This window comes from Juglans microcarpa x Juglans regia, chromosome 2S (assembly GCF_004785595.1).
Source record: "Juglans microcarpa x Juglans regia isolate MS1-56 chromosome 2S, Jm3101_v1.0, whole genome shotgun sequence".
Lineage (NCBI taxonomy): Eukaryota > Viridiplantae > Streptophyta > Magnoliopsida > Fagales > Juglandaceae > Juglans > Juglans microcarpa x Juglans regia.
Genome location: NC_054597.1, coordinates 6,131,860 through 6,158,425, shown reverse-complemented (window position 1 = coordinate 6,158,425; position 26,566 = coordinate 6,131,860). Strand labels below are relative to the sequence as shown.

The window sequence follows — 26,566 nt, the reverse complement described above, 5'->3', positions numbered from 1 at the left end:
GTTATAGATTGTGCAAGCGTCGCGTATTTCTTTTGAAAAAGAGTAAGTCTATTATTAGAAAGTTAATTTTGTTTTTTTTTATTTGGATCTCATATTTACTAAATTTTTTTTAAAAGGAATGCACGGTACTTACGCAACCCATGACTGCAAATATTATTTCTCTTCAACTAATTTATAGATCATAATCATGTGCTGGTCATGATCACCCAATGATCGATTGGGACTCGATCCAGTCACAGTGGTAGGTCAAAATCTTGTTTAAGTAATTATTTCATACTTACTACAAGAAAAACGGGTTTTTGTGACCATTTAGTTGCGACGAAAAGACCATTTGTGACCAAAACAGACTTATTTTAACTGTAAATAGTCATTTTGCTGAAATTAACTGGCCACAAATAAACAGTTTTCTTGTAGTGGCGCTTCTCATGGATGCCGATGTGGCTGATATTCTCCTCTCATAATCCTTTCATTAAAACATTAATATACCATTAAAACCTATATATATATATATATTTATTTATATATGGCACGTATATAATTTCTTCACGAGTAACTGATCACATGCATGAAATGACTTTATGATCATGATCAATGACAAAAGCCATACATCAATCATAGTACTTGTTGTCGGATCTTAATTTCCTTGAGCTAGCATGCATGTGACAGTTCAACCAATATATATGCTGCTACTTTGTGTCTTTATTCTGTATTCATCTGCAAACAGCAGGGTACCTACGAAACATTACATGATGAACGAACCATGGGATCGAAGCAGTGCATCAAGTGAGGTACTGTCTATATATATATATATATATATATGCAGATTCATATGGCTAGTGTAGTAGATCTTATCGAAGCATGCATGTCTGTCGCTAGCTAGCTATCTTCTGGCGATTCTGTCAGTACTGGTGTGCCATTGTACAATTTAAATTGCATCTTCTTCATACTTCATGAAAATAAAATAAAAAATAAATAAAAATTGTCCAATATTATCAAGGGTGTTCGGATTTTTTTTTTCTTTCATTAACAATCATGCAGTATTCCCGCATGTTACCGCGTCCGTATATTCCATGAGTAATTTTTCAGTTGAGGAACATGTTTTGCAAATCCAAGATGTATATATAATTGTCCCTATAATCATTACAAGAAAATTATCTATTTACGACCAGTTAATTCTAACAAAATAATTATTTATAATTAAAATTAATTGTGAATAGTCTTTTAATCGTAATAAATTAGTCACAAAAATTTATTTTTTTTGTAGTGCATTAGTCTTTAAAAGAAAAGTAAAATTCATTCGGAAAATACTCAACAAAAATCTTATTTTCTTAAAAATATTTATACGAGATTTACTCATTCTAAACGTAAGACTTGAGAAAAAAACAAAAAACCAACACGAACGAATTCCCATCGGACAAGATCGTACGTACGAACGAAAAAGAAGGCTCTTTCACGTTTATGGTCACTCATCTCTTTTTTTAACTTTTGATTTGTTTGGGACATTCAATATCAAACACCACCTACATCGTGCATGGAGGCCCCACTAATGAAATGGTGCATACGAAGAGGATTCTTTTTCCTACGTTGGGCTTAAGCCCAAGCTAGTCGGGCCGGATGAATAACCTTCCTTTAGATCCACCTGGGTTAAAGAGGGGGAAAAAACGAAAAACGCCTCTTTAAATTTTAATTATAAAAAAGTGAAAATCAGCATCTATATTATCACTTTATTAAAACGAAAAAAAACTTTTCAATTTTCTTGCTTTTCTCAAGATATTTCTTAAAATTAATGAATTAAAAAAATATGGTTGAAAAAAATGCTGATATGGGCGTGAACATATAAAAATCAAAAGAAATGCTAGGTCTAGATTTTATAAAAGTAAAACTCACAAACTTATGTAATTAAATATAATACATTAAATCTATTTTATGGAAACGAAAAATTATAATTAAATGTATTTCAACAAGAACATTAATAATTTAATTTTATGAAAGGAAAATGTTGAGAGACCGAAGAAGTCTTGTACCTTATTTAAAAGAGAAAATATATTTGTAATCATAAATTGTGCAACCGCCGCATAATTATTTTAAAAAAGGTGAATAAAATATGAGATCCACTTGAAAAAAATTATTTTTTTAATAGTAGACTTAACTTTTTTTTAAAGTGATTATGCGGCGTTTATACACTTCACGATTGTATATGTAGAATTACTTAGATAAATGATATTTACAATCGTGAGTGTGCAAGCGCCGCACAGCTCTTTTAAAAAAAATGAGTAAATATGAGATCCATATGAAAAAAAAATTTAATTTTTAAATAATTTTACATACAATCGTAAAGTTTGTAATTATTATGCAGTCATTTTTAAAAAAATAGAATTTACTATTAAAAAATTAATTTTTTTCATATAAATCTTATATTTATTTAATTTTTTTTAAATGATTATATGATATTTACACAATTACAACTGCTGGTATCATTTTTCTTTTGAATGAAATAAAAGGATGAGAATAATGGCCGACGTAATTCCATTCCATGATAGCGGGAACTGTCAAGTTTGATATCCTATCAAAAAGTCTAGTCTATTTACGACTAATTCCGTGCCGTTATTCATGCCCCCCAATAAAACATCATTTATATGCTTTCTCCCGCAATTAACGGAAAGAAAAATCGAAGAGTACGTACATAGAACTCTATAATTTACTTGTGAGAAAATCCGGTCTGGTCTCCGGCCATAACCAGCCCTCCAACTTCATTCCACCACGTCAGCATATTATGTGACTAATTATGTATTTTCCTACAACAGATCTCATCCTTTACCCACACTCCCCACTCATCCGTGCGTCAGGCTTTGTAAACTTTGTTTTTAAATTTAAAAAGATTTACATGGCAAAAAGAAGTTTCATCTTTTTAAAATTTTCAAATAAAACTTCATCTTTTTTTATAATTATCAAAGATAACATCATTTACTTTTCAAAATTTTCAAACCTAATCTTTTACTTTTTGCATATGATAAAAGAAGTATTATTTACTTTTCAAAATTTACAAACAAAATCATCTATCTTTTACACATGCCAAAAAGATCATCGATTACTTTTCAAAATTTTCAAACAAAGCATGCACATGTAAAAAATAATAATCAATCATCTTTCAAAAAGTTAAAATTCAAACTTTTACTCATATCATGATCCGCATGTGAAAAATTAGAATCAATCATCTTTTAAAATTTCAAAATTTAAATTTTTAATTTTCAAATATGTCATGCACATATAGAAAATGCAATTTAATGTTTTATGGAAAAAGATTAAGGGTAGTTTAGATTCAAAACTCACTTTAATTCATCTAAACTCATCTCATCATTTCCATACAGAATATAATAAACAATACAAATTTTTCAAATCTCAAAATAATAATAATATTAAAAAATAATATTTTAATAATATTTTATTCTACTATTAAAGAAATTAATCAACTGTTTCCATTCTATTGTGCTATAAAATCCTTTTATCTTACGTGTAACCAGCCTGTTGGTGGGTTGTTTTTTGCCAAACAGCAACAGGAGTACTACTACAAAGCGTTTCTCTTTAGTTATTAATTAATAGACCCTGCCACGTAAAGAATAATATATAAATAATTAAATTTATCACGTTTCATCGACTTAAACTATTAGAATAAATAGTAATTCACATGATTATACCAAAGTAAATGTCATGATTTCAAATTCTAACTCTATAATCTTTTAATTTTAGAAGAAGTGATAATTTTTCATTCCCTTTATTTTTTTTCTTTAATTCTTTGTTGAAGGAGACAGATATATACAAGTTTTCTAAAATTATTATCAAATTTTTTAAAGTTGGCGGCCAGTCTTATATATGTCATTTAGAGACAAGAAAAGACACTCCTTTCTTGCATTCATTTCTTGCTTGAAACTAATTTATAAGACTTATAAAGAGCTACACATAAAGTGAATAATTTTATATTATTTATAAGAGTGAATTTATCAAACATGATTAGATACTCAATAAATCTTATATGTACACTTAATTATGAATCTCTCTAGCTATTTTAAATCCTATAATTTAAACATGAGTTTCTGGGAATATAAATTATGAATAGCATAGAAAAAAAAATACTTTAGCAGTAAAAAGATTTGATCATAAAAATAAATTTACAAATTGACGTAGTTTGATATGATAGATTAGATGTAAACTAGATCATACTTCTCGTAGCTCTAGCATTTGAAATTTCCTTATGCAATAATTTGTGTCCTACACGGCTCTCTCTATCGACCTACTCACGGCCTAATTCAGTTCTAATTAATTAGGAGCTTAAAGGCTCTATTTATCTAAAGAAAGGTATAACACATCCCTACCAGAAATTGAAAGTTTTTAGCCAATAATTATAGATTAAAATATTCTATAATTGTTTTACTCAAATATTTTTTAACAATTCGAATATAACACTATATAATATGTACATACCGTTACGATAAATATTGAGGTCCATATATATATATATATTGCCCACGACAGCATATATTAATTATGCCTATCTTTCTATATTGTAGATCATAGTCTTTCAGTTATAAATTGTAGAAAATTTGATCAACTCCAATAATGAATTTGCATGATCGATCTTGCGATGCAGATCAAGAGAACAAAATTTAGAAAAGCTAGCTGATCTTTTGCGGATCTTGCATATATGTCTTCAAATGCATGCATTTATTGGACGTGTCGTGGCATGCATGGATACTACTGCATGCATGCAAAACAAGCATGCATGGATCCGCCACTGATAGCGGCAGTCATGCATGTTGACCAGTTAACAGACATCTTCTGCATGTGGGGTCATTTACAAATTGCAGAGACCTAATTTGATCGGGATCAGCGGCCATCTTTAGGGTCACACCACCGACTAGAAGTTGCACTAACATCTAAAGTAAGGTTCAATATATTAGCGACCTAATTTATTTGATCTTTGATGTTGAAAATTCAACCTGCGCCTGTTCCTCGCGGCCCCCGGCCTTCCCCTTTTCCAAATCATGTACAGTACTCTGGCGTGATGTTCATTGAAGAGATTATTTATAAATATGCTCCTAACTATCCATGAAGTTTCGAACGCAGCATTCCAGCTAGCTCGTACGTTAGAGAATTAGCACAAGTTCTCTACGGTAGTTGGCCAGTACTACCTTATAAATTTACAAAAACGATCGAGCTATATATTTATTTCAGGCCTCCGCCGGTATCTACTTTTTCAACAGAACTGTACCATGGCGGCCTCTAATATTAGCTTGAAGAGTACCCTGGCGATCCTGGCTCTTGTGATTGCCTTCTTTGTGCAAGGCACGCTAGGTATAATATATATATATATATATATATATATATATATATATATGGGCGCTCATGATCTTTTTCTTAACGCCGCTACAAAGATTGGACTTATGATTTCTTTCATTCTAATTAGAAGTTAATTATGCTGGTCATGGGTACGTAATTTGCATGCAGGTGGAATAACATGTGAGCATCTAGACCAGGAAACATGTGCGTTCGCGGTGTCATCCTCAGGCAAGCGTTGCGTGCTTGAGAAGCACGTGAAAAGGAGCGGAGAGGAAGCATACACATGCCGTACATCGGAAATTGACGCCGACAAATTGAATGACTCGATCGAGACTGAACAGTGCATCAAAGCCTGTGGGCTTGACCGGAAAACACTTGGAATCTCATCGGATTCTCTCTTAGAGTCTCGCTTCACCGAAAAGCTTTGCTCACCTCAGTGCTACGAGAGCTGCCCTAACGTTGTTGATCTATACTTCAATCTTGCTGCTGGTGAAGGTAATTAAAATCATAATTAATTATATTTAATTTCCAGCGAAGCTAATAAGCAGTACCATATCGCTACCAGCTTGATCATATGTAGGAATTTATTAACATGAGTTTCTTTCTTATTTTGGGTACTGCGTAGGTGTGTTTCTTCCCAAATTATGTGAAGTACAAACAAATAATCCAAGGAGAGGGATGTCCGAGTTCCGCAGCTCTGGTTTTGTTGCACCAGGACCCGTGAAATCTGCCAAGTTCACAATTGCACCAATAGTTGCACCAGCACTTGCTCCACTCTAGAAGAGAAATTTATAACAATATATAGTATATGCATGCAATATTACAGAGTATATTATGTTTTAGGTGCGTGACATGAATAATGAAGTCAGTACGCCAAGGGATGATCAGTAGCTAGCTTGCACCATCATTTTAATATGGGGTGTGCATTTAGTTACGAGTCAGCTTAATGTGTCTGCTCTTCAAATCAATAAGCTAGGCCGGTGTGTACGTACGTAAGGCCTGCTCATACAGTCATATATACTCGTCGTTTTTAGGTTGATTAGGCATTTAATTACAATTAATATATTATTATACGTAGAAGATAGTTGTGTGTGGTTTCAATATTTCACGGCCTTTGTGTGATTAATTTATTGTATGGTTTGGAAATGAAGAAATTACAAAAAGGTTTGTCAACATATAATAATGATTTATCTTGTCCAAATTTATTGATTTCCGGTCCGTCATGATGATGATGATGATCATCTACATATAATGAGATATGTCCGATCTCATATATATATAATTACATGAATATTACAGTTAATTAGTCCGTCTGATAAATGGAAATAATTAGGAGAAACACGTACGTCTTCTTCCTCCATATATAGACGCGCGGCTTCATGATCAATCCACGATATATATGAGGGATCATATATAATTGGGAAAATTAATCCAATTGATTTTTATTGAAACTGGCTAATCATGATCGACTGATATATCAATATATATGAAGTATTAATCTAAAGCTAGAGTATTCCTTTAATTACCATACAGGCTGGGCAGGCAGCTTCATTACCCAAATTAATGAAAAAAATAAGGCAAAAAATTATATATATATATATATATATATATATAATATTAGCTTTAGTTCAAACGCCTAATTTCCAATACAAGCATTTTGACCTCTCCGTCCATTTATATTAAGAGAAATGATATTTACAGTTATAAACTGTATAAGCGTTGTACAATCTTTTTTAAAAAAATGAATAAATATATGACCAACATGAAAAATATTAATTTTTAATAGTAGAGTCTATTTTTTTAAAAAATATTACACGATATTTACGCACTGTACGACTATATGTAACATTACTAGTACTCCCGGCTTTCATGCATGTGAAATATTGTTTGATCTAAAGGTTATTCACACATGATTATACTAATTTTGAGTTTTGTTTTTAGAAAAAGAAAGCTGATAAAAAAATTAAATAATTATAATAATTATGTTATTCCTAGTAATTAATTATAATGATTTCCAATAATAATTGTTTTTTTGTTTGATTAAATTTTATACTAATTAAAATGATCCCAAGATTTTGACTTTTTTTAGAATGTTTCCAAATTTGGTTTTCAAATCAGGCCGGTGGCCGAATTGCTTGCAACGTCGGCCTTCCAAGCACCAGTACTTGGCCTGCGAAGGCTTTTGGGTGGACCATTACAATTTACTACCACTCTTAATCAAACTCTCATTTTATTTTAATTATATTAAATAATATATAATATATTTATCACTATTAGATAATAAAAAAATATATAATAAATAATTATTTAATAGTGATAAATATATCACATCATACTTAGTGAAATAAAAATGAGATGATAATATAGTGTATAAAATTTTATATATATATATATCAGTATTGGCCTGGAGGTGGCCGGGTGAAATAATCCCCTTCAACAAATGCCTTTAAGTATGGGTGTATAAAAATCGGCCAAACTGGCCGTAATTGAGTCAAATCGGCCGCCAGTCGATTTTCACACCTACCTTCAAGTACCTTAGTTTTTGCGGATGTCTTTTAACGTCTTGTTTGCCTAAGGTTACATGTATACGTCATGCATATATGATTCAAATCTATATGAGTAGTGCTAGAGAGAAGCTACTGTAGTTATGCACACATTGCACACACTACGTGACTACTTCTTATCTTTTTTTTTCACAAAATGTAGACTCCATCGTCTCTCTCTCCTCGACTCTCTCTCTCATTTGCCTACTCTCTCTCTCATCTTGCCTGCTCTGTCTCTCGCCTGCTCTTTCTTAGTTCATTAATTTCAAGTAAAAGATATGTGAGATGTATGGTTAGGATGATGTCACATAATATGTGTAAAATGACTGTCATCAAAGAGTGACTGCTCTTCATATTATTTCTAATTAAATATATGAAACGTCTTCAAAATGCCTTAAAAAAATAGTGACCAAATTGACCAGAAAATTAGTCTGTCATTCGCCAAATGTTGGACGGCAAAGGGCCCCTGGCCTCTAGACGTTAAATATAGATTGAAATAATATGGAGAGCAGCCACGTAGTCTATTAAAAAGGATTTTATTAACTGCGTACGTACTCCCCGGTCGCTCCAAAGAAAACTAATTGGGGCGTGATTAGCGCTCCTTTTTAATAGATTTTATTCCTAGTTTCGTGTCAACACGTTTAATTATTAGGTCCTGCTAGTCGGCGGCTAGCTCTTGCTTGGGCGTGACCACTAGTTTATTTTTTATTATTTTTAAATATTGTTTTAAAAAATAAAAAATTTTTAGTAATAATTTTTTAAACATTTAAAAAAAAATACACTAACGATAATTTTAAGCTGTATACTTTTTTATATAGGAAATTGATAAAATCTGAGAAGATGTCATGGGTGTATTTGAGGGGCTAGTACTTAATTAGCATTTTTTTTATTAATTAGGGTGAATAAATATAAATAGAAGTCACTATTGGGAGCATATGATGTGGCATCATCTAGACCACACATCTCTCCAAATGAGTGTTGGAAACAATCAACTAGAAGCAGTCATATAATAAATGTAAAGTGTGCACTGCTACAATAACTTCTCTCTTGTATTACTCATATGTGCCTAAATGTGGTTTGAGCCTCTCTTGAGACATTAAAAATAGTATCAGAACTTATTTTATTTATAAATATAAGATTTAAGCCCAAGTATGACTTGTTGACTATACTTGACTCCAATTATAATTTGAAAATTTGAAATTATTGCTATTTCTTTGCTTTGAAGCCTTTTCAAATAGGTTTGGAATGCACGTTCTGGTAGACCTGGACCGGATACCATTGCTGTTAACGACTTTCAACTCCTCTCTCCTCGACTCTTTATAACGACTTTAATTTTATGTTAACTAATTCCTTTTGAGTATAAATAGTTAGATATCGTGGCTTAATGGAACTCCCTAATTAGAGCGTTACAATTAATACCATGAATAGTTGCGATATTAATTTTCAATCCTACGTAACAAAATATACAACCATGATTTTACACTAAATTTTGCAACAATAACAACCAGAGATTTAGGTCTGGTTTGATTTTACAAATTTTTAAAATCATTTCATCTCATTTTAATACAAATATTTTTTAATTTTAAGTTTTTAACTTTTCGATTTTTTTATCTAATCATTATAACTTAATCATTATAAATTTCCTTAACTTCTAAATAAAACATAAAAAAATAATTCAAATTTTTAAATCTCAAAATAAAAATTATATTAAAAATTATATTATAATAAAAATTTCTAATCATAATCATGTGCATTTTTGTGGTGCAAGAGAGAACAAAATTTAGCATTTATACTAAATACTAAATTTGGGAACCTTCATCGATCGATCAGTACCGACGTCCTGCAGATCATGAAAACGATCACCTGTTTTCACATGCAAGTTAAGTGAGGACATGACGATACAGCTAGCTATAGCCATGCATCCGCCATTATAGCAGCATTCAGTCATTGACTAGTATTTGAAATCTTCTGCATGGGTCGGCCGGGATCGTAGAGGAACCATTCAAGCACGGACCTCCATTCATATATGGCCGGGGTGGCATGCATCCGCCAAGCTCCATACATCTAATTCGCTAACATCCAAAGTAAGGTTCACTACTGCGACCTTGATTTCTTAAACTTGAAATTCTTCTTCGTGTCTGTTTTCTCCATTCTACAGTGATCATTGAAGCAACTATAAATGCTCCTATCTACCCACTAAGCTTTGCAGAATACTGACTCGATCGTACGTACTTAGGAGAAACACAGATCAGTCTTTACCACTACTTTTACGAAAATCTAATTGATTTAGGCATCCAGTACCACCAGTATATATCTTCTTTTACGTCGGAACTGTGTCATGGCATCAAAATATATTAGCTTGAAGACCGGCCTGGCGATCCTGGCTCTTGCACTTTGCTTCTTTGTGCAGATCACTCTCGGTACGTATGGTATAAGTTTTCCAACACCAAAACCAGAATCAAGAAACCTACCTCTTGTCCTCCTTTATATCCTGCACGCATGTTCTTATTAATTTCTTAATGCTAGGATGTTGGATTAATTATTATAGCTACCTTACAATTTATTGGTACGTAAAATTACATGTTCATGGTATATAAGATTAATACTCGTGAAAATTCACCTATTGTATATGTTTCCAATACACTCTGATCATCGATCGTGTATATATATATCCTACCTTCGAAATTTTCACGCATTATTGCATTAAATTCAAGAACCATTTAAGGCTGCTAGCTTCTTGTTAGGGAGTTATGATTCGGTTTTCATCCAACCATGGTAATGAATTGCATGCAGGAGGAATAACATGTGAGCATCTAGACCGGGACACGTGTGCATTTGCAGTGTCATCCTCCGGTAAGCGTTGTGTGCTTGAGAAGCTTGTGAGAAGGAGCGGGGAAGAAGCATATGCATGCCGTACATCGGAGATTGAAGCCGACAAATTGAAGGGATGGATCGAGATTGACCAATGCATCAAAGCATGCGGGCTTGACAGGAAAACGCTTGGAATCTCTTCAGATTTCCTCCTTGAGTCTCGCTTCACCGAAAAGCTTTGCTCGCCTCTGTGCTACGACGGCTGCCCCAATGTTGTTGATCTATACTTCAATCTTGCTGCTGGTGAAGGTAAGCATCAAGATTAATAAAGTTTCATATATATATATATTATTTTGTTATATATAATTTCTGGGAACTTATTTATTAACAATTTTCTCTTTTTATATATATATTTGGTAGGTGTGTTTCTTCCCAGATTCTGTGAAGTAGAATCAAATCCGAGGCGAGGAGCGTTTGAGATCCTAAGCTCTGGTTTTGTTGCAGCAGGACATGTGCATGAGCATGTCGAGTCCACGGATGCACCAATAGCTGCCCCAGCACTGGCACCATTGCCATACTAAAAAACAAATGATTATTCCAAGCCTTATATATATATACATATATATATATTAAGTTGTGTGTGTACGTACATAGCTAGCTCATACTGATCATGATCTGTAGAGGCTTTATAGAAGGTACTTGTGCGGTATCGTAGTCATGTACTTTGTGTGCTTTTTTATATGGTTTGGAAATGAAAGGAAAGTTTATTTATCGGGCTCATGTTGTGTCCAACTTAGAAATTATCTTTGGATTGAAATTCATATGATGGAAGAAAAACATAATCCCAAACATCTGATTGCACTCTTTTTATTCATTTCTTTTGTTGTCCTGCATCTAATGAGCTTCAAGTGTGAACTTTTATTATGAGAGTCAAGAGGAAGAAAACCATGGTTGAGTTGGGCTGCTGCGGTTCTCTTTTCAGTCTTCCAATTATGGCCCCTTTGAATAGGTCCCTGACCTTAAGCAATATATACCGATCGAATGCTTTTACCGAAAGAAAAATATTTTAGCTATAAATTGATTACACGAAAATAAATTTATAAATTGACGTAACTTGATATAATATATTAGATTGTAAAATTATTTTTAATATAAAATAAATCTAACGTATTATGTGAAATCACATTAATTTGTAGATTTATTTTAATATAATCTTTTTATATTTATAGTAATTCTGTGTAAGGAAAGAGAAATATCCCTCCGAACGCACGCTTCAAGTCATGTCACATGTCAACAATGAAGTCAGCATTTAGGTGTTTCTGCCTAATGTTTTTCAGTCAATTTATAGTTAGTGGAATTGATATCAATAGTCAGAACCGTTGTTTGAAAGAAAGCAAAGGAGTTTGGATGAAGTTACTGTCTTTATACTTTTGACCAACTTATGATGCCCCCTCTTGATTTTTTCTGGATACTTGCCTTCTCGGTTCAGCTAACTCAAATTGGGGAATTTGAGCTGAAAAGTGAGTTTTGTAACGAGATAAATGATTACAAAATCTATCAAGGCAAACTTCATAAACGTGGAAGAAAAACAGAAGAAAACTATGGGGCTAGACCAGAAACCGATTCACTCCACCTGCAAAGCTCCTACTTGATCAAAAACATAACTCATTGTAACACGTCTCAAAAACAGAGCTCCCTAGACTATAACACCAAAAGCAAACGCGAGACAGCATGCCTAAAAGCCAACCATATTCCAACAATACAAACCCCAAATAAGGAATTCAGGAACAAAACAGACACATTGACACCACAACATGACTGTAATAAGCGGAGAAACAGAAATTATATTAGTACTTAAGCCTCCTCCTGAATTTCCTCCTCATCTTCATAATCATACCCATCCTCATCCGCTGTAGCATCTTGGTACTGCTGGTACTCAGAAACTAGATCATTCATGTTGCTTTCTGCCTCTGTAAATTCCATTTCATCCATCCCTTCTCCTGTATACCAATGCAGGAAAGCCTTTCTGCGAAACATGGCTGTAAACTGTTCACTGACTCTCCTGAACATTTCCTGGATTGATGTGGAATTGCCAATAAATGTTGAAGCCATTTTCAAACCAGTTGGAGGGATATCACAAACAGTGGACTTCACATTGTTGGGGATCCACTCAACAAAGTAGGATGAGTTCTTGTTCTGCACATGAATCATCTGCTCATCCACTTCCTTAGTGCTCATCTTGCCACGGAACATGGCAGATGCAGTTAGATATCGGCCATGTCGAGGATCAGCAGCACACATCATATTCTTCGCATCCCACATCTGTTGAGTGAGCTCAGGCACAGTAAGGGCGCGATACTGCTGTGACCCACGGGATGTAAGTGGAGCAAATCCAACCATGAAGAAGTGCAACCGAGGAAATGGGATTAGATTGACCGCAAGCTTGCGGAGATCTGAATTGAGTTGACCAGGGAAGCGAAGGCAGCAAGTAACCCCACTCATGGTGGCAGAAATCAAGTGATTCAGATCTCCAACTGGAATATACAAAAATTATTAGTCAGCTGGGTAGAGGTATCAAACGTCGATTTTGTCTAAAATGAAGAATATACACACGATTCAAATAAAATAAAAGATCCCCAACTCTTGCACTGCACCCAAACTTATGGAAAAAGTCCAAGGACCAAACATACAAATACTTAATCTTGCTAATTGATTTCCATTCTAATATTCCCAATAATATTATCTATCCAAATCTCTTTTTCTGATAAGTAATTATCTATCCCAGTCTATCCCAGCCACGCATGTTATTCTGGTTTTAGTCACTCGGTACCAATCTTCCAAGAAAGCAAGAGGGTCGAGTCTGCATGTGGAACTAACCCAAACTAGTCTCTTTGTGTTGTTTCAGAAACAAGGCTGAGCCAACCAACATCAGCTATCGTTTTTCAATGAGTAAGCCAGCATCATCGATCTAAGATGAGAATAGAGGATACCCTTTAAGGTAACATTCCAAGGGTTCAACGAATTAGGTAAGACAATTTATTGCTTTTCACCCCTTAACTAAATAAAAAATAATAATGAAAAAAAAACCAAAAAAACTCACAGCTTGGAGTGGTGAGCTTCAATGTTCGGAAGCAAATGTCATAAAGAGCCTCGTTGTCTAAGACCATACACTCATCTGCATTTTCCACGAGCTGATGAACAGAGAGCGTTGCGTTGTAGGGCTCAACAACTGTATCAGACACCTTAGGAGATGGGAAAACAGAGAAAGTGAGCATCATTCGATCTGGGTACTCTTCTCTGATCTTGGAAATGAGAAGAGTTCCCATGCCTGACCCAGTTCCCCCTCCCAAGGAGTGGCAAACCTGAAACCCTTAGAGTAAGAAAAAAAAATTCGTTATCATGACAGGATATGATATGCAAGCCCTTCGAAATTATAAAACATGCTACTTTCATACCGAAATCCCTACAAAAGTAGAAGTTAAAATCAAACAAAGTCATGAAGAATTGATCGACAAAGCAACTCGGCACAGGAGATTCTATTAGTCTCCAAAAGCATTGGAAGTTTTATACAACCAGCTGGAGGCCAAGTCACTCACTCCTAATCGCAATCAACCAATGAAAAATAGTTATCAATAACACAACCCATTTCTGGATAATGCGAAGAAACAATAACTGATTCTTCGAATTTCATTTCAGTACATCAAATTGTGCAGCTGTTTGCATGATAATACGTGAGGCCCCCAAAATATCAATCCATTGAAGTGGGTCGGTACCAAAACAAGGATGTTTTTGAAAAAAAAAAAAAAAAAAAAGTACGGTTTTTCCGAAGCACAAATATTTAGCAAGCGAGCAAAGTCGGATTTAGATGTTGGAAAACAAGAGTAAGTAATCCTCATTGCATGATGAATGTTTAAGATGATATCGAAAGCGCAATATAAACCAAAATAAAATCATAAAACGCAAGATGCTCATGAAAGCAATTTCCACACTTAGAATACAGGAATAACAGATAAAAGATGTCCCAAAAAATAGAGGCTTCCTAAAACGAAAAGAGTTAGTAATACAACAAAGAAGAGAGGGATATAGACAGAGAGAGAACAAAGTTAAAACCTCGGTTTAACTTACAGAAACAGAGGAGACAGTAGAAAATATTGGAGTAGAGTACCTTGCAAGCAGTCACAGTTCTCGGCCTCCTTCCTGACGACATCGAGAACGGAGTCGATGAGCTCGGCACCCTCGGTGTAATGGCCCTTGGCCCAGTTGTTGCCGGCCCCGGACTGGCCGAAAACGAAGTTATCGGGGCGGAAAATCTGGCCGTAAGGGCCGGATCTGACGCTGTCCATAGTGCCGGGCTCCAGGTCCATGAGGACAGCGCGGGGAACGAATCGGCCGCAACTGGCCTCGTTGTAGTAGACATTAACGCGCTCGAGCTGGAGGTCGTTGTCGCCTTGGTACCTCCCGGTAGGGTCGATCCCATGCTCCGCGCACACCACCTCCCAGAACTTCGCCCCGATTTGGTTCCCGCATTGCCCGCCTTGTACGTGAAGGATCTCCCGCATCTTCAAGCTTGCTCACTGTGAGTGTCCGCCTGTTTGTATGTGTGGTGTGGGATTGGGAATGACGGGAGTTTTGTGTTGTTTTATAGGCTGTCAATGACGGAGTATAAAGAATAAACAGCAGCCTGCGGTCGGTCGTTTGAGTTTCAAAAAGTGTGATTTTGCTCTCAAGTGCATAGTATAGTCACCTGACAGCAAAAATCTAAAGCGGGTTTGGATTGTGAGTTTGGTTGAGATTACTACATTATTATTTATAAATTTTAATTTACAAATTTTATTATTATTTATAAATTATTTCAATTAATCTTAAAAGCAGGACTTAAATATTATAAAAATAAATATTTTTTATTTAATCATTATCTAATCATTATAATTATTCTAAACTTTTAAATAAAATATAAAAAATAATTAAATTTTTTTAAATCTCAAAATAAAATTTATATTCTAACAATAATTTAATTTTATAATATTTTTATTTAACTTTTTATTTCTTTTATTTCTTCTTTTTTAAAACTCCATACAACATCTCAATTCAAATACTTTCACTATTATTTATAAATCATTTCATTATTATTTATAGATTATTTCATCTCATCTTACTATCCAAATAAAAACTTAAAGTAGGTCTTTGAGTTGCAAAAGGATAATAATAGGCTTACTACCCTATTACTACACATCTACTATCCAAGTGTATTTCAAGTTTTTTTTATTTTTTTATAATTTTCTTTTAAGTATTTTTTTAACATCTTTAATCATTAAGAAAACATTTAAAAAATATATAAATTTACTAATACTCACTTACTTAATCATTAAGTAAAATAAAAAATTAAAAAAATTAAATATAAAAAAAGTAATAGATGGATAATAATAGAGTAATAAGTCTATCATTATTCGTATCAAAAAGAGTGATTTTGCTCTCAAATGCGTAGTCTTTATTGGGTGCGTGTTTCTTTTATAAAATTGAACAAATTTGATATCCTTGTGACAAAAAAAACTTTATTTTCAATGATGATTCATTTTTTAACAGTAACGAATAACGATACTTCCATATTCTAATCTATATCTTTCATTCCAGCCAACTCCACAAAGGTGTGGCCCCAAGAATATACAAAAACCGATAAACAATTGAGATGAACAAGAACAGAAGCAATGTTTGTCCTAAAAATCAAGTGAGACCAGACGTATAGATCACTCTGAAGTCTGAATCCTTCCTCACAAAGCTAAGATGTGCAGTCTTTTCCATGGGTCCAAGGCCAGCAACTAGCCTAGGGATTACAATATCATTTCCAAAGCAATTACATGGTTGAAGCTACCCATTTCATAACGTCTTGTTGTGCATTTTATGGCTGTATCTTTTACACTTTGATTCCTTGACATAGAGATACTCAATCATTTGAGGCATCTATGGTTCTGGTGGTGACCCAAAAAAGGCCATGTGCATGGATCCTGGCATTCTGGCTTACCAAGCAACCATGGGCAATACATGATCATGGGAGATGATATGGGAAGTGTACAATGGGAGTAAGTTCATAGACTTTTAATTTTTTCTAAAGATTATTTCTTACCCCCAAATTATTATTTTTTATCGGTAAACAAAGTTTTATTGATTATAAGAAAGGCAAAAATCCAAGTATACGAGACATATACAACTTCTTACCCCCAAATTATTAGTGCATGGAATATAACTTATAAAACAGTAAAACTGTTACTTGTGGGGAGTGTAAATTACTATTTACACTTTTGGTTAAAATCCAACTCTGGAGCACTCTCAATGGTTTCTGTATATTTTGTTCGTAATAAATCATCAAAATTCATTTTTTTCTATCTTAACTAATAACTTTTATAATATACCATACATTAGTTTATCTGTTTTTTTTTTTTTTTCTATATCATTTGAATATTATTTTTAAGTATTTTATTTATTACAAATATTCTTTCTAAGTACAAATAAATTTGCAATATCCCAATATATTTTTATATTTACAATATCTACTCATATACAATATAATACAATTTCTTCCTATACACACAATAAAAAAATTATAAGAAAATAAAATCAAAAGATGAAAAAGTTTGACTATATTATGAGAAGAAAATTAGAAATATTAGATGCATAGCAAATCATTTCATTCCTAGTTATGCATCTTGCAAAATACTAAGGGTGTGTTTGGATGTTGAAGTGAGTTGAGTTGTGATGATAAAATATTGTTAGAATATTATTTTTTAATATTATTATTATTTTAAAATTTGAAAAAGTTAAATTGTTTATTATATTTTGTATAGAAATTTGAAAAAATTGTAATGATGAGTTGAAATGAGTTTGATAACCAAACGCATCCTAAATCTCATTTCATCTAGCTAGCAAGTGTTGAGAGGATGACAAAGTGGAGAGAGAAATGAATAAAAAAAATTTACATGGATGAACTGTACCAACTAAATATAGCGGGATTACTTTAACAAAATAGAAAATGAAGATAAAATACATGATCCATTGAAGCTCTTTTTTTGGATAAATATTTGATTATTTTATGTGTTTAGAATTGTTTAAATAAGCATTCATTTTTCTTATAATATAAAAACTTATGATTAGATGAAAGAAGCAATATTTTTTTAATTTCTAAACGATTTTTTTGTATATTATTTATAATGTGTTTTTTAGTTTTTAAACTATGATGTACACGTGTCTAGAATTTAACGGTGTTGACTTGATACTTTTAACAATTGATTAATGAAATAGCGAGGGAATGATTAACTTGATAAAGGTTCAAAATTAGAATTTAAGGACAAATTTGTCTTAAAGGCAGACCACGTAAACTATTTTAAATATGAAAAAAATATATATTCATCATCTATTTTATCATCATTTTCTCATTATTCCATAATATGACATTCGATAATAAATTTATAAATAAAATATAATAAATAATTTTTAATCATTTAATACTATATCATGAGATGAGATGATAATTATTTTTTCAACAAAAGCCATTTCATTGATCAGATAGAATGGCTTTCAGCCAGTACAAAGGTCAGATGTGAGGGTCACATTTTCTCTAACAAGTGCAAGTGCCACTCTTTTTGCTTTCCTTTTAATATGAGGAAAACTTCCAAAGCTATATTATTTTAACATGCCGCATGAGATGATGAGAATTAAGAAGATGAGTAATATTATTATTTTAATATTCAATCCTTAACTATCAAAGATGTACCTTATTCTCCCGATTTAAAACATGATTTGTGATTTATCACTCTACTAAGGTTTGACCCTAAAAATGAAGATAAAATAAGCGAAATGATACGATCTCAAGAGCTTTTCCAATGAATCAAAGACAATTTAATAATTCACCATGTATATGCCCGCATAGTATATAAATAAATGTAAAAATAATAAATTTATACCGTGCTAATAGTGATCTCGAGAATAGCAGATCGCAGCTCCTCCTGGCTTAAACCCTCTCGTTTCGTCACATAGAAAAGCCTCCCTCCTCGGCTCCTTCTTCAGAATCCCTCTTCTACTCTTGCTAGAGCCTTCACGCTGTCCGTCCAAAAATGGTGAGCCAAAGACAGAGGCTAGCTCGCAAGAAGTACAGAGAAGCTCACCCGGATTTGTTCCCTAAGCCGGAGCCAACGCCACCCAAAGACCCAGACAAGAAGAAGAAGAAAAAGAATAGCATGTTCAAGCGCAAAAAGGCAGACTCTAAAGCACCCAGAGACCCAAACAAACCTGTTAGAATGGGCTTTAAGAAACACCCACTTAGAGTACCTGGGATGAAGCCTGGTGAGAGCTGTTTCATTTGCAAGGCGAAGGACCATATCGCCAAGCTCTGCCCTGAGAAAGCTGAGTGGGAAAAGAACAAGGTCTGATTTTCTGCATTAATTCTATTTTTTTGTTGGGTTTCATATATCTGTACATTTCATTAATTGAAGAAATTTAGTTTGATATCGATTATCTTGTAGATTTTCCTTTCCAATTACTCTAGAACCTGTATGTACGTAGTTGAAATTATCGTGGGTTTTTTATTCTTTTTTATCTCCAATAAGGTTAAAAAGGGGGAGGGTTACTGTGATTGAATTTCATGAGGGTTTTTGGTAGCATTGAATCATCGGGATTGTGTGTGATCGAATAAAATGAGCGTTTTCCTAGGAAAAAAAAAAAAGGAAATTATAAAATGTGGGTTTGGCTTTGTTGTTTGAAAGGATTTATGGAATTGAAGTTTAATTGGAGAAGGCAAATTGGCTGTTACAGTATAAAATGAACATACAGTGTTGGTTTTCTGAGTCGCGTGAATCTGTGATGCTTGCAGATATGTTTGCTTTGTCGGAGACGAGGGCATAGTCTCAAGAATTGCCCTAACAAGAATGGTGCGATGGTGGATAAGAAGCTTTGCTATAATTGTGGGGAAAGTGGACATTCGCTTGCGAACTGTACCCAACCTCTTCGAGAAGGTAAACAACCTTATGTTTGCTTTATGGAACGTCAATTTGTCTTATGATTTGGATTACGTCTTTGCTGAATCAATTTAGATATCCTGTTAGCTTGTCAGAGAGATTCTCCACATTGCATTATCTTTTATTATTAGTATTATTATTATTTTGCTTTTGACCAGAAATGGGCTTATTGGATATATCTACTCGTATTAGATAGTGAGCAAACCATAGTACATCATAATTGATGAAAGTAAAAAGAGAACACTCTCTACACTATAGAAGGGAAAATCATTTAAATCTCAAAAACAGCAACTCCACTCCATCAACCAGCAACAAACCCCTCATCTCTCCCATGATATCTAGCCAATCTTGAATGAAGCTCAGAAAATTGTTCTCCTCGCTATCCAGTGCTTCCTTCATGTTGCATTAGGACATCGGGGAACTAAATTCATATAATTTATTTCTACTACTGACTTATCAAAAAAAAATATCTAGCCAATCAAGATACAACTGATTGACACTACTTGCACCAGATTTGGCTTGAGCATCTGCAACTTGATTAACTTCTTTGCCACTTTTCCTTCTACTACACTAATAATCACTTGATATTTGACTTGACTGTGTTTGGAAATTTAGTGTTATGGAATTTCTACAGATATTAAAACGTACATCTAGTTTCTATTCTGGGTCACTCTTCCTTTTTGTCAGATTTTTTTTTTTTTTTTTTCTGTAATGATATTGATGCTTTATTCCAGTACAGCATGATAACAGATATCATTTTACGGGAAGAAAGAACTGCATCTCTATGACATTTGCTCTATGAACCACATAAAATTTCTATAATGCTATTGGATTGCATCCATGATTTGGAGAGGTTACTTATATCTTAGTGTGCTATGTACAAATAAAATGCACTAACTATTACTTGCCCAAACTTGTTGCATGGCTGGCTTTGTCCTCCTTTGATGAAAATCACATGTGCAGTTGAGTCAATCTGATTAACCCAGTCGTCTGATTCTTATGTTCTGTCCTTGTTTTGTTATGAACCATAATTGCTTTGTTTGGCATTTCAGGAGGAACTAAATTTGCCAATTGCTTCATATGCAATGAACGCGGACATTTAAGCAAGAATTGTCCTCAAAATACTCACGGAATCTATCCGAAGGTTTGCGTATAAACCATCTTGGTGTTTAGATTTTCAGAACCCAGAATGTCATTTTTTGTTTGGGGGAGGGGGGCTATTTATAAGGAAGATATGTCATTTGTGTTCTGAATCATCCTGGCACTTCCCTTGCAAGTTCAATCTGACGCTTCTCCATGTTTTGTCCTCTTTTTCTTCAGGGGGGTTCTTGTAAAATATGCGGAGGGGTAACACACTTGGCAAAAGATTGTCCAAACAAAGGTTCTGTAGCTGCTCGTGGACCTGGTAACACATGTAAGTTTAAGATTAAAAATTCTAGAATATTTCTTTTAATTCAGAGTTCTCAGTATTGCAAAGGTAGAATTTTATATTAGTGTCACTTGACATTCTAAAAATAAGTATGGTGGTAAACCATTCATTACCATGACTCAAGCATGCTCCAAATATGTTGTGGATTGTACCTCACATATTTCAAAATTTAGAATTTTATATACCAAAATATTGGCATCCAGAATGACTATGCAAAGAAAATGAGTCAAATTGAAGTTTGGATGGGAAGTTACAGTACTAGAAACATATACTTTGCATAAATCGTAGCCTTTTATAAATTAATTAATGATAAATAAGACTCAGTTGTTGAGTCCTTTGATAGAATAAGAAGTTTCTGTGATACGTTTGGCGATTTTATGACTGTAGAGTGGTGAATGATAGGAGAACTTGCTTTTGGCTTAATCTATGGTACTGCATGATGCCCTTTAGCGATGCTGTTCTTATTTTCTTTCTCATTGCTGAAAATAAAAGGAGTGTTCAATTACATGGGATGCTTTGGGGAGTACTTCACTGGAGCCTGGGATTTGTTAGATCTGCACAAACTTGGGAGTGGGTGTTGGTAGTATATTTAGTTGTATTCAGCATTGTTCATCAAGAACCTACGGCAAGATGTGTGATACTCTGGTGGAGGACTTCACTGGAGCCTGAGATTTGTTAGATCTGCACAAACTTGGGAGTGGGTGTTGGTAGGCTTTTTTAGTTGTATTCAGTATTGTTCATCAAGAACCTATGACAAGATGTGATGAAGGTTTTCAATCCCTCATTTGTTGGACGTGAGATATTTTTTGAGGCTTAGAGAAGAGGATTGGGGTAATCTTGTCCATGGAATACAATTTGGTATGTTGTCTGTTTTAAAGAGGCTACTTTGCCTCTTTAAAACAGACAACATACCAACTTTAAAGAGGCTACTTTGCCTACTTATCAAAAAATGAAAAAAAGGAGGCTACTTTGCCTGGACAACTGCTGTAACCTAAAACTGAACAATGGACGCAAGTGAGCAGTTTGGTTGTGAGAGAACATCTATCAGCCATGTCCTATGCTTAGGGTTTGGTAACTTGGTTGTGAGAGGAGCAGTTATACCTTTGATGGGGTTTGGTTTATTTGCGTCTCGTGGTTTTCCTTTACATTTCTTCTTTATTTTTTTCTCGCATCCTAACTTGGGGTTGGTCCTCTTTTTAATATTTTTGGGGGAGGGCTGAAGGGGTTTGGAGGGGAGACTTCCCCTCTTCCTGTCTATTTTTCTTTCATCTTCAACAAATTTCATTACTTTTAAGCTTTGTAAACAAAAACTTTGCCCCTGAGCTTGTGAGTATGGTGGGAATATCATGCAGTTCAGTCAAGCAGGCCCAAATTTGGGAATAAATTTTAGATATTGTGGATAATTCTCAGCGGATATGCAAAACATTTCCCCTTTCCCCTTCTATGTTTGTTTCATTTTATGTATCTCCTCATTATATAACAGTAAGTGTATACTTCTGCATTTCTGTTTGGTTGAAAGAGTCGTCCAGGTGTTCTGATGTCTTTATTCTGCTGGTATTCTACTTATTTTCAGCAGTTGTTAAGGATGAAAGGCCAAGAGGACGGGTGACCAAATTTGTTAGCGGAGACGACATTGAGGATGATTTCTTGACTGATGACACGAATAGTGGTAACAAAGATAAGTCCTCTGAGTCAAAAGTTAGTTCTGCCTCTGGTTCAAAAGAAAGTAACGTAAAACCAAAGAAGAAACAGGAGCCCAAAATCGTGAACTTTGTGGGTTGATAAATTTTGTCCCATGATGCAGCTTTCGCTACAAGCTTGCAACATTCAGTATATTGGAGAGTCTAGAGTTCTTTTTTTCCCCTAAATATTTCTTAATGGAATTTTGGCATTTCTCACCTAATTTTAATGCCATCCCTTTTTGGATGCCATATAATATTTAGTAATTAAGCTGCAAATTTTGGGTTCCAATTGCAGATAAGCTAATATTTCTTTTATAATATGTTTAAATATATATATATATATAATTAGCATTACAATTTAAAATGTATACAATCATATTTACTTTGCAAGAAATGATCGTTTAGCTATTCTTTCTTTCTGTGGCTTTTTTCCTCTTTGGATGATCATGGTTTCTAAACAAACCAAATATGATACACACACACATATAGAATGGTTTGGATCAGGGCCTTGGAACAAAGAAACTCCAAAGAGTCTTTTGGGGTTTTTAATTCACCGAAAATATTGAACCAACAGTGGTTGGCCATGCAATCATAACGTGGCGATGTGCACTGTTAGTTGTGGACATAATCAGCCATAGAAGCATAGAAAATTTTCAACCTTTGTTTCCTCCCCCAAATTTCTCTTCCTCCCCCGCTTTCTTCTCAACTCTTATTATCTCCCCAGAAATAAGGATCTCTCTCCCTCTTCTTTGCTCTCCCATTTCTCTGTTTTCTTCTTCTTCGTTTTTTTGCAAACCTTTCTGTCTGTTATATTGCTGGACAACATGGTACGTTAGCTCTCTCTCTCTCTCTCTCTCTCTCTCTCTCTCTCTCTCTCTCTTATAATGGGTGAGATGAAATCAGAAAGACATGTAAACCATTCAGGGATGGCAGGTGTTATTTTCACTTTAGCATTATTTTCCCTTTTTTTGTTTTATTTTTACTTCTATATATATATTCCGCATCCCATCAGTGAAGAGAGTCCTAGAAAGTAGGCGACGCAGATCCAGAAAATAGCTGTAGGGAACGTCCTTGTTACTCCTCCCATTACGTAATACGGCATATATTACAACTCTGGTAACACAACCAAATCAAGAAGTTTACATTCTTTGTCCACATATTTGTGATACAATCTGGAAAAGATAATATGCGGGTGTGCATTTCTTGGCGTTGTTTTCCTTAGAAACAAACAGATCCCAGTCGACTTTTTTATCATTCATGTATTTCCGTTTATTTTCTTTTCAAAAACAAAACGTTTGGGTTAGGCGAATGCGGTATCTGGAATGGCTGTGAGTGATGAATGCAAACTGAAGTTCTTGGAGCTAAAATCGAAGAGGAACTACCGTTTCATCATTTTCAAGATTGAGAATCAGACGGTTGTTGTGGAGAAGCTCGGAAACCCAGATGAAACCTATGAGGATTTCGCCGAGTGTCTGCCTGCCGATGAGTGCCGCTATGCAGTGTTTGATTTTGATTTCATCACCGCCGAGAACTGCCAGAAAAGCAAGATTTTTTTCATTGCATGGTAATTTATGTTCTCTTATAATTAAGTCTCTGCATGCATGCATGCTTGGAAATAAAGAATATTAGCAGCATATAACCACCATTAAATCCTCGAGCTAGCAGCTTCAATGTCTTGGCATTAGAAAATATAGAAAAAAAAACAAAATCCTTTCAAGTTCTTGTTCAAACTTGAGAGCTCAAGGGAGAGGGTATTAAATATTTAATAAATTATGTCAACTCTACTTCATGTGTTTATTTCTCTTTTTAGTCGAAAACTCGAGACAAACTTGAGATCCGAGGGGATGATCTTTTCAAAGTGTAACACTTACTGCTGCTTTTGAGCATAATTCATAGCGAATTTGCTTCCCAAAGTAATGAAAATATTTTCAAAATGCCAATTACACAATGAGGCTAGAGATTGGATGCCAAATTAAGTTTGGCTTCATGTCTGATCAAGACTAGCTAGCTGCTTGACATAGGATACATGCAAGTTGATTAAACATCGAAGGCTGGCTGACGAACACAAAAGACACGCACACTCGATCTGAGATATTGCAGTGGATCATAACTCATCTCTCTCTTCTGTGTCTCTGTATCTCGTTTCATCATTTTTCAGGTCACCTGATACATCAAGAGTGAGAAGTAAGATGGTATATGCCAGCTCCAAGGACAGATTCAAGAGGGAATTGGATGGCATTCAAGTCGAATTGCAAGCAACAGATCCCAGTGAAATGAGCCTCGACATTGTAAAAGGCCGAGCTCTTTAATATTCTCATTTTTCACTTTCTAACAATTACATTCTATATACAATCATCATGGACAACATTTAAAACCATAAGATTCAAACACTATGTTTTTCTCTGCAAATTATATAAACCCTCATGCTTTGACGATGATGACCATAAAAGAATCCCCTCATCATTCTCATGTAGCTAGGAGAATGTGTGTAAAGATTCAGTTTTCGGGTCATATACAATTCCCAATGGAATGGAGCAATTTTGCTTTGGAGAGAGATTCATGTCTTCTCGTTTGTCTGGCTGCGATTATACCCTCTGAGGCGTGTGTGTGCTAATTGTTCTACTCTTTTCTTCAATCTTCAACAAAGACTGCCAAGCGTTATCTACTTTGGTTCCTCGCTCGAGCCATCAATCTGATTGATATTTAACAATTTCACACATCACATATCATATTTTTTTTTTAAATTTTAATCTTCTTAAATTTATTGAATTATTCTATTCATTATCCATATACCACACATTTAGTAAAAAAAAAAAAAAAAAAATATCGCGTGTGAGGATGATGAATAGAATGTCTTCTATATAATATGTTAAGGACATATATAGTTTTTATTTAATATTTTTTTGTGCTACTAGATTGATGTACTACATTTCAAAATGTCTTTTTCACTTCAAGTTTAAGTGATTGACTTATAATATCACTTTGAAGTATATCACATCATCGAGAACGACTAATAATGAAAAAAATAATTGGCCAAAAATCTGATAGAATATGATCCGGTTCTCTAAATAAAAAATTTAGATTTGAAACATCCACTTGTATAAAAAAATAAAAAATAAAAATTAAACTAAAGAATACCAATGTTTATAAAAGGAGAAAATATATACATCAATCACAATTCACCCCCACACCCCACAACAATAAAAAAAAAAAAAAAAAAATTATCAAGTGTGAGGCTGAATAGTGGCTGATACATAGATTTTCTCTTATAAAAGATATTCTTCTTTAATATATGTCATTTTACATTGCACGGAGTGATGTGAATGTGATATATGTTGAATAAATGATCAATTTATAATTTTTTTATAATTGTTTTATATCCAATATAAAATGGAGGGTAGTGTTATAAAATTAAAACTTATTTTTGATGAAATGATATAATAATTACTTTTTGATTAATAAATGAATAATAAAATAATTATTAAAAATGAAATGCTTATGATTTATTCTTAATGGTTGCCTTTAGTACTTTTCCATCCAAACGAGCCCTTATAGTTCTTGCACTAGTCTTCTCAATTTTTTTTTTCTTATATTTATTTATATATAAAGAAATTCCACTAATTATTATTATTATTTTCACCAACATATGCTTTATTAAACTATATAGTGAAGTTAAAAAAAAATTATCAAATCACAAAAATAATAATTCAGATTATATATAATAAATATAGCGGATCGAGTTAGTTAACAATTTTTTTTTTA

General features: G+C 33.7%; 5 protein-coding genes and 1 non-coding gene across 6 annotated transcripts; 5 read left to right on the top strand and 1 right to left on the bottom strand.

Moving 5' to 3' along the window:
- Positions 1 to 4,996: 4,996 nt before the first annotated feature.
- LOC121251394 lies at positions 4,997 to 6,507 on the top strand. The gene is made up of 3 exons (XM_041150648.1): positions 4,997 to 5,349; positions 5,503 to 5,829; positions 5,960 to 6,507. Exons 1-3 carry the CDS (start codon positions 5,268 to 5,270, stop codon positions 6,112 to 6,114), a joined length of 564 nt encoding a protein of 187 aa, XP_041006582.1. The 5' UTR covers positions 4,997 to 5,267; the 3' UTR covers positions 6,115 to 6,507.
- Positions 6,508 to 10,215: 3,708 nt separating this feature from the next.
- On the top strand, positions 10,216 to 11,269 carry LOC121252412. Its single transcript, XM_041152018.1, has 3 exons — positions 10,216 to 10,297; positions 10,671 to 10,997; positions 11,109 to 11,269. Exons 1-3 carry the CDS (start codon positions 10,216 to 10,218, stop codon positions 11,267 to 11,269), a joined length of 570 nt encoding a protein of 189 aa, XP_041007952.1.
- A 998-nt stretch (positions 11,270 to 12,267) lies between these two features.
- LOC121252823 (tubulin beta-1 chain-like) lies at positions 12,268 to 15,423 on the bottom strand. Its single transcript, XM_041152644.1, has 3 exons — positions 14,854 to 15,423; positions 13,789 to 14,058; positions 12,268 to 13,222 (listed from the first exon to the last, which is right to left on the bottom strand). Exons 1-3 carry the CDS (start codon positions 15,245 to 15,247, stop codon positions 12,543 to 12,545), a joined length of 1,344 nt encoding a protein of 447 aa, XP_041008578.1. The 5' UTR covers positions 15,248 to 15,423; the 3' UTR covers positions 12,268 to 12,542.
- Positions 15,424 to 18,663: 3,240 nt separating this feature from the next.
- Positions 18,664 to 23,025, top strand: LOC121252821 (uncharacterized protein C683.02c). The gene is made up of 5 exons (XM_041152642.1): positions 18,664 to 19,102; positions 19,549 to 19,690; positions 20,746 to 20,837; positions 21,014 to 21,107; positions 22,699 to 23,025. Exons 1-5 carry the CDS (start codon positions 18,794 to 18,796, stop codon positions 22,902 to 22,904), a joined length of 843 nt encoding a protein of 280 aa, XP_041008576.1. The 5' UTR covers positions 18,664 to 18,793; the 3' UTR covers positions 22,905 to 23,025.
- LOC121253743 lies at positions 20,032 to 20,122 on the top strand. Its single transcript, XR_005938464.1, has one exon. It is a non-coding gene; the product is annotated as a small nucleolar RNA snoR136 (small nucleolar RNA).
- Positions 23,026 to 23,151: 126 nt separating the features above from the next.
- LOC121252822 (actin-depolymerizing factor 7) lies at positions 23,152 to 25,356 on the top strand. Its single transcript, XM_041152643.1, has 3 exons — positions 23,152 to 23,631; positions 24,109 to 24,368; positions 24,963 to 25,356. The coding sequence occupies exons 1-3, from the start codon at positions 23,629 to 23,631 to the stop codon at positions 25,111 to 25,113; spliced, it is 414 nt and encodes a 137-aa protein (XP_041008577.1). The 5' UTR covers positions 23,152 to 23,628; the 3' UTR covers positions 25,114 to 25,356.
- Positions 25,357 to 26,566: the final 1,210 nt, after the last annotated feature.

Bases quoted from the DNA above. Each gene is read 5' to 3' on its own strand.
- LOC121251394 (XM_041150648.1), top strand. From the start codon at position 5,268: ATGGCGGCCTCTAATATTAGCTTGAAGAGTACCCTGGCGATCCTGGCT. The intron at 5,350-5,502 runs GTATAATATATA...ATTTGCATGCAG, and splicing joins CTTTGTGCAAGGCACGCTAG to GTGGAATAACATGTGAGCAT. The intron at 5,830-5,959 runs GTAATTAAAATC...GGTACTGCGTAG, and splicing joins CAATCTTGCTGCTGGTGAAG to GTGTGTTTCTTCCCAAATTA.
- LOC121252823 (XM_041152644.1), bottom strand. From the start codon at position 15,247: ATGCGGGAGATCCTTCACGTACAAGGCGGGCAATGCGGGAACCAAATC. The intron at 14,059-14,853 runs GTACTCTACTCC...TCTTACTCTAAG, and splicing joins GAACTGTGACTGCTTGCAAG to GGTTTCAGGTTTGCCACTCC. The intron at 13,223-13,788 runs GTGAGTTTTTTT...TGTATATTCCAG, and splicing joins GAAGCTCACCACTCCAAGCT to TTGGAGATCTGAATCACTTG.
- LOC121252821 (XM_041152642.1), top strand. From the start codon at position 18,794: ATGGTGAGCCAAAGACAGAGGCTAGCTCGCAAGAAGTACAGAGAAGCT. The intron at 19,691-20,745 runs GTAAACAACCTT...TTGGCATTTCAG, and splicing joins TACCCAACCTCTTCGAGAAG to GAGGAACTAAATTTGCCAAT. The intron at 21,108-22,698 runs GTAAGTTTAAGA...TATTTTCAGCAG, and splicing joins TCGTGGACCTGGTAACACAT to TTGTTAAGGATGAAAGGCCA.
- LOC121252822 (XM_041152643.1), top strand. The intron at 24,369-24,962 runs GTAATTTATGTT...ATCATTTTTCAG, and splicing joins AAGATTTTTTTCATTGCATG to GTCACCTGATACATCAAGAG.
- LOC121252412 (XM_041152018.1), top strand. From the start codon at position 10,216: ATGGCATCAAAATATATTAGCTTGAAGACCGGCCTGGCGATCCTGGCT. The intron at 10,298-10,670 runs GTACGTATGGTA...AATTGCATGCAG, and splicing joins CTTTGTGCAGATCACTCTCG to GAGGAATAACATGTGAGCAT. The intron at 10,998-11,108 runs GTAAGCATCAAG...TATATTTGGTAG, and splicing joins CAATCTTGCTGCTGGTGAAG to GTGTGTTTCTTCCCAGATTC.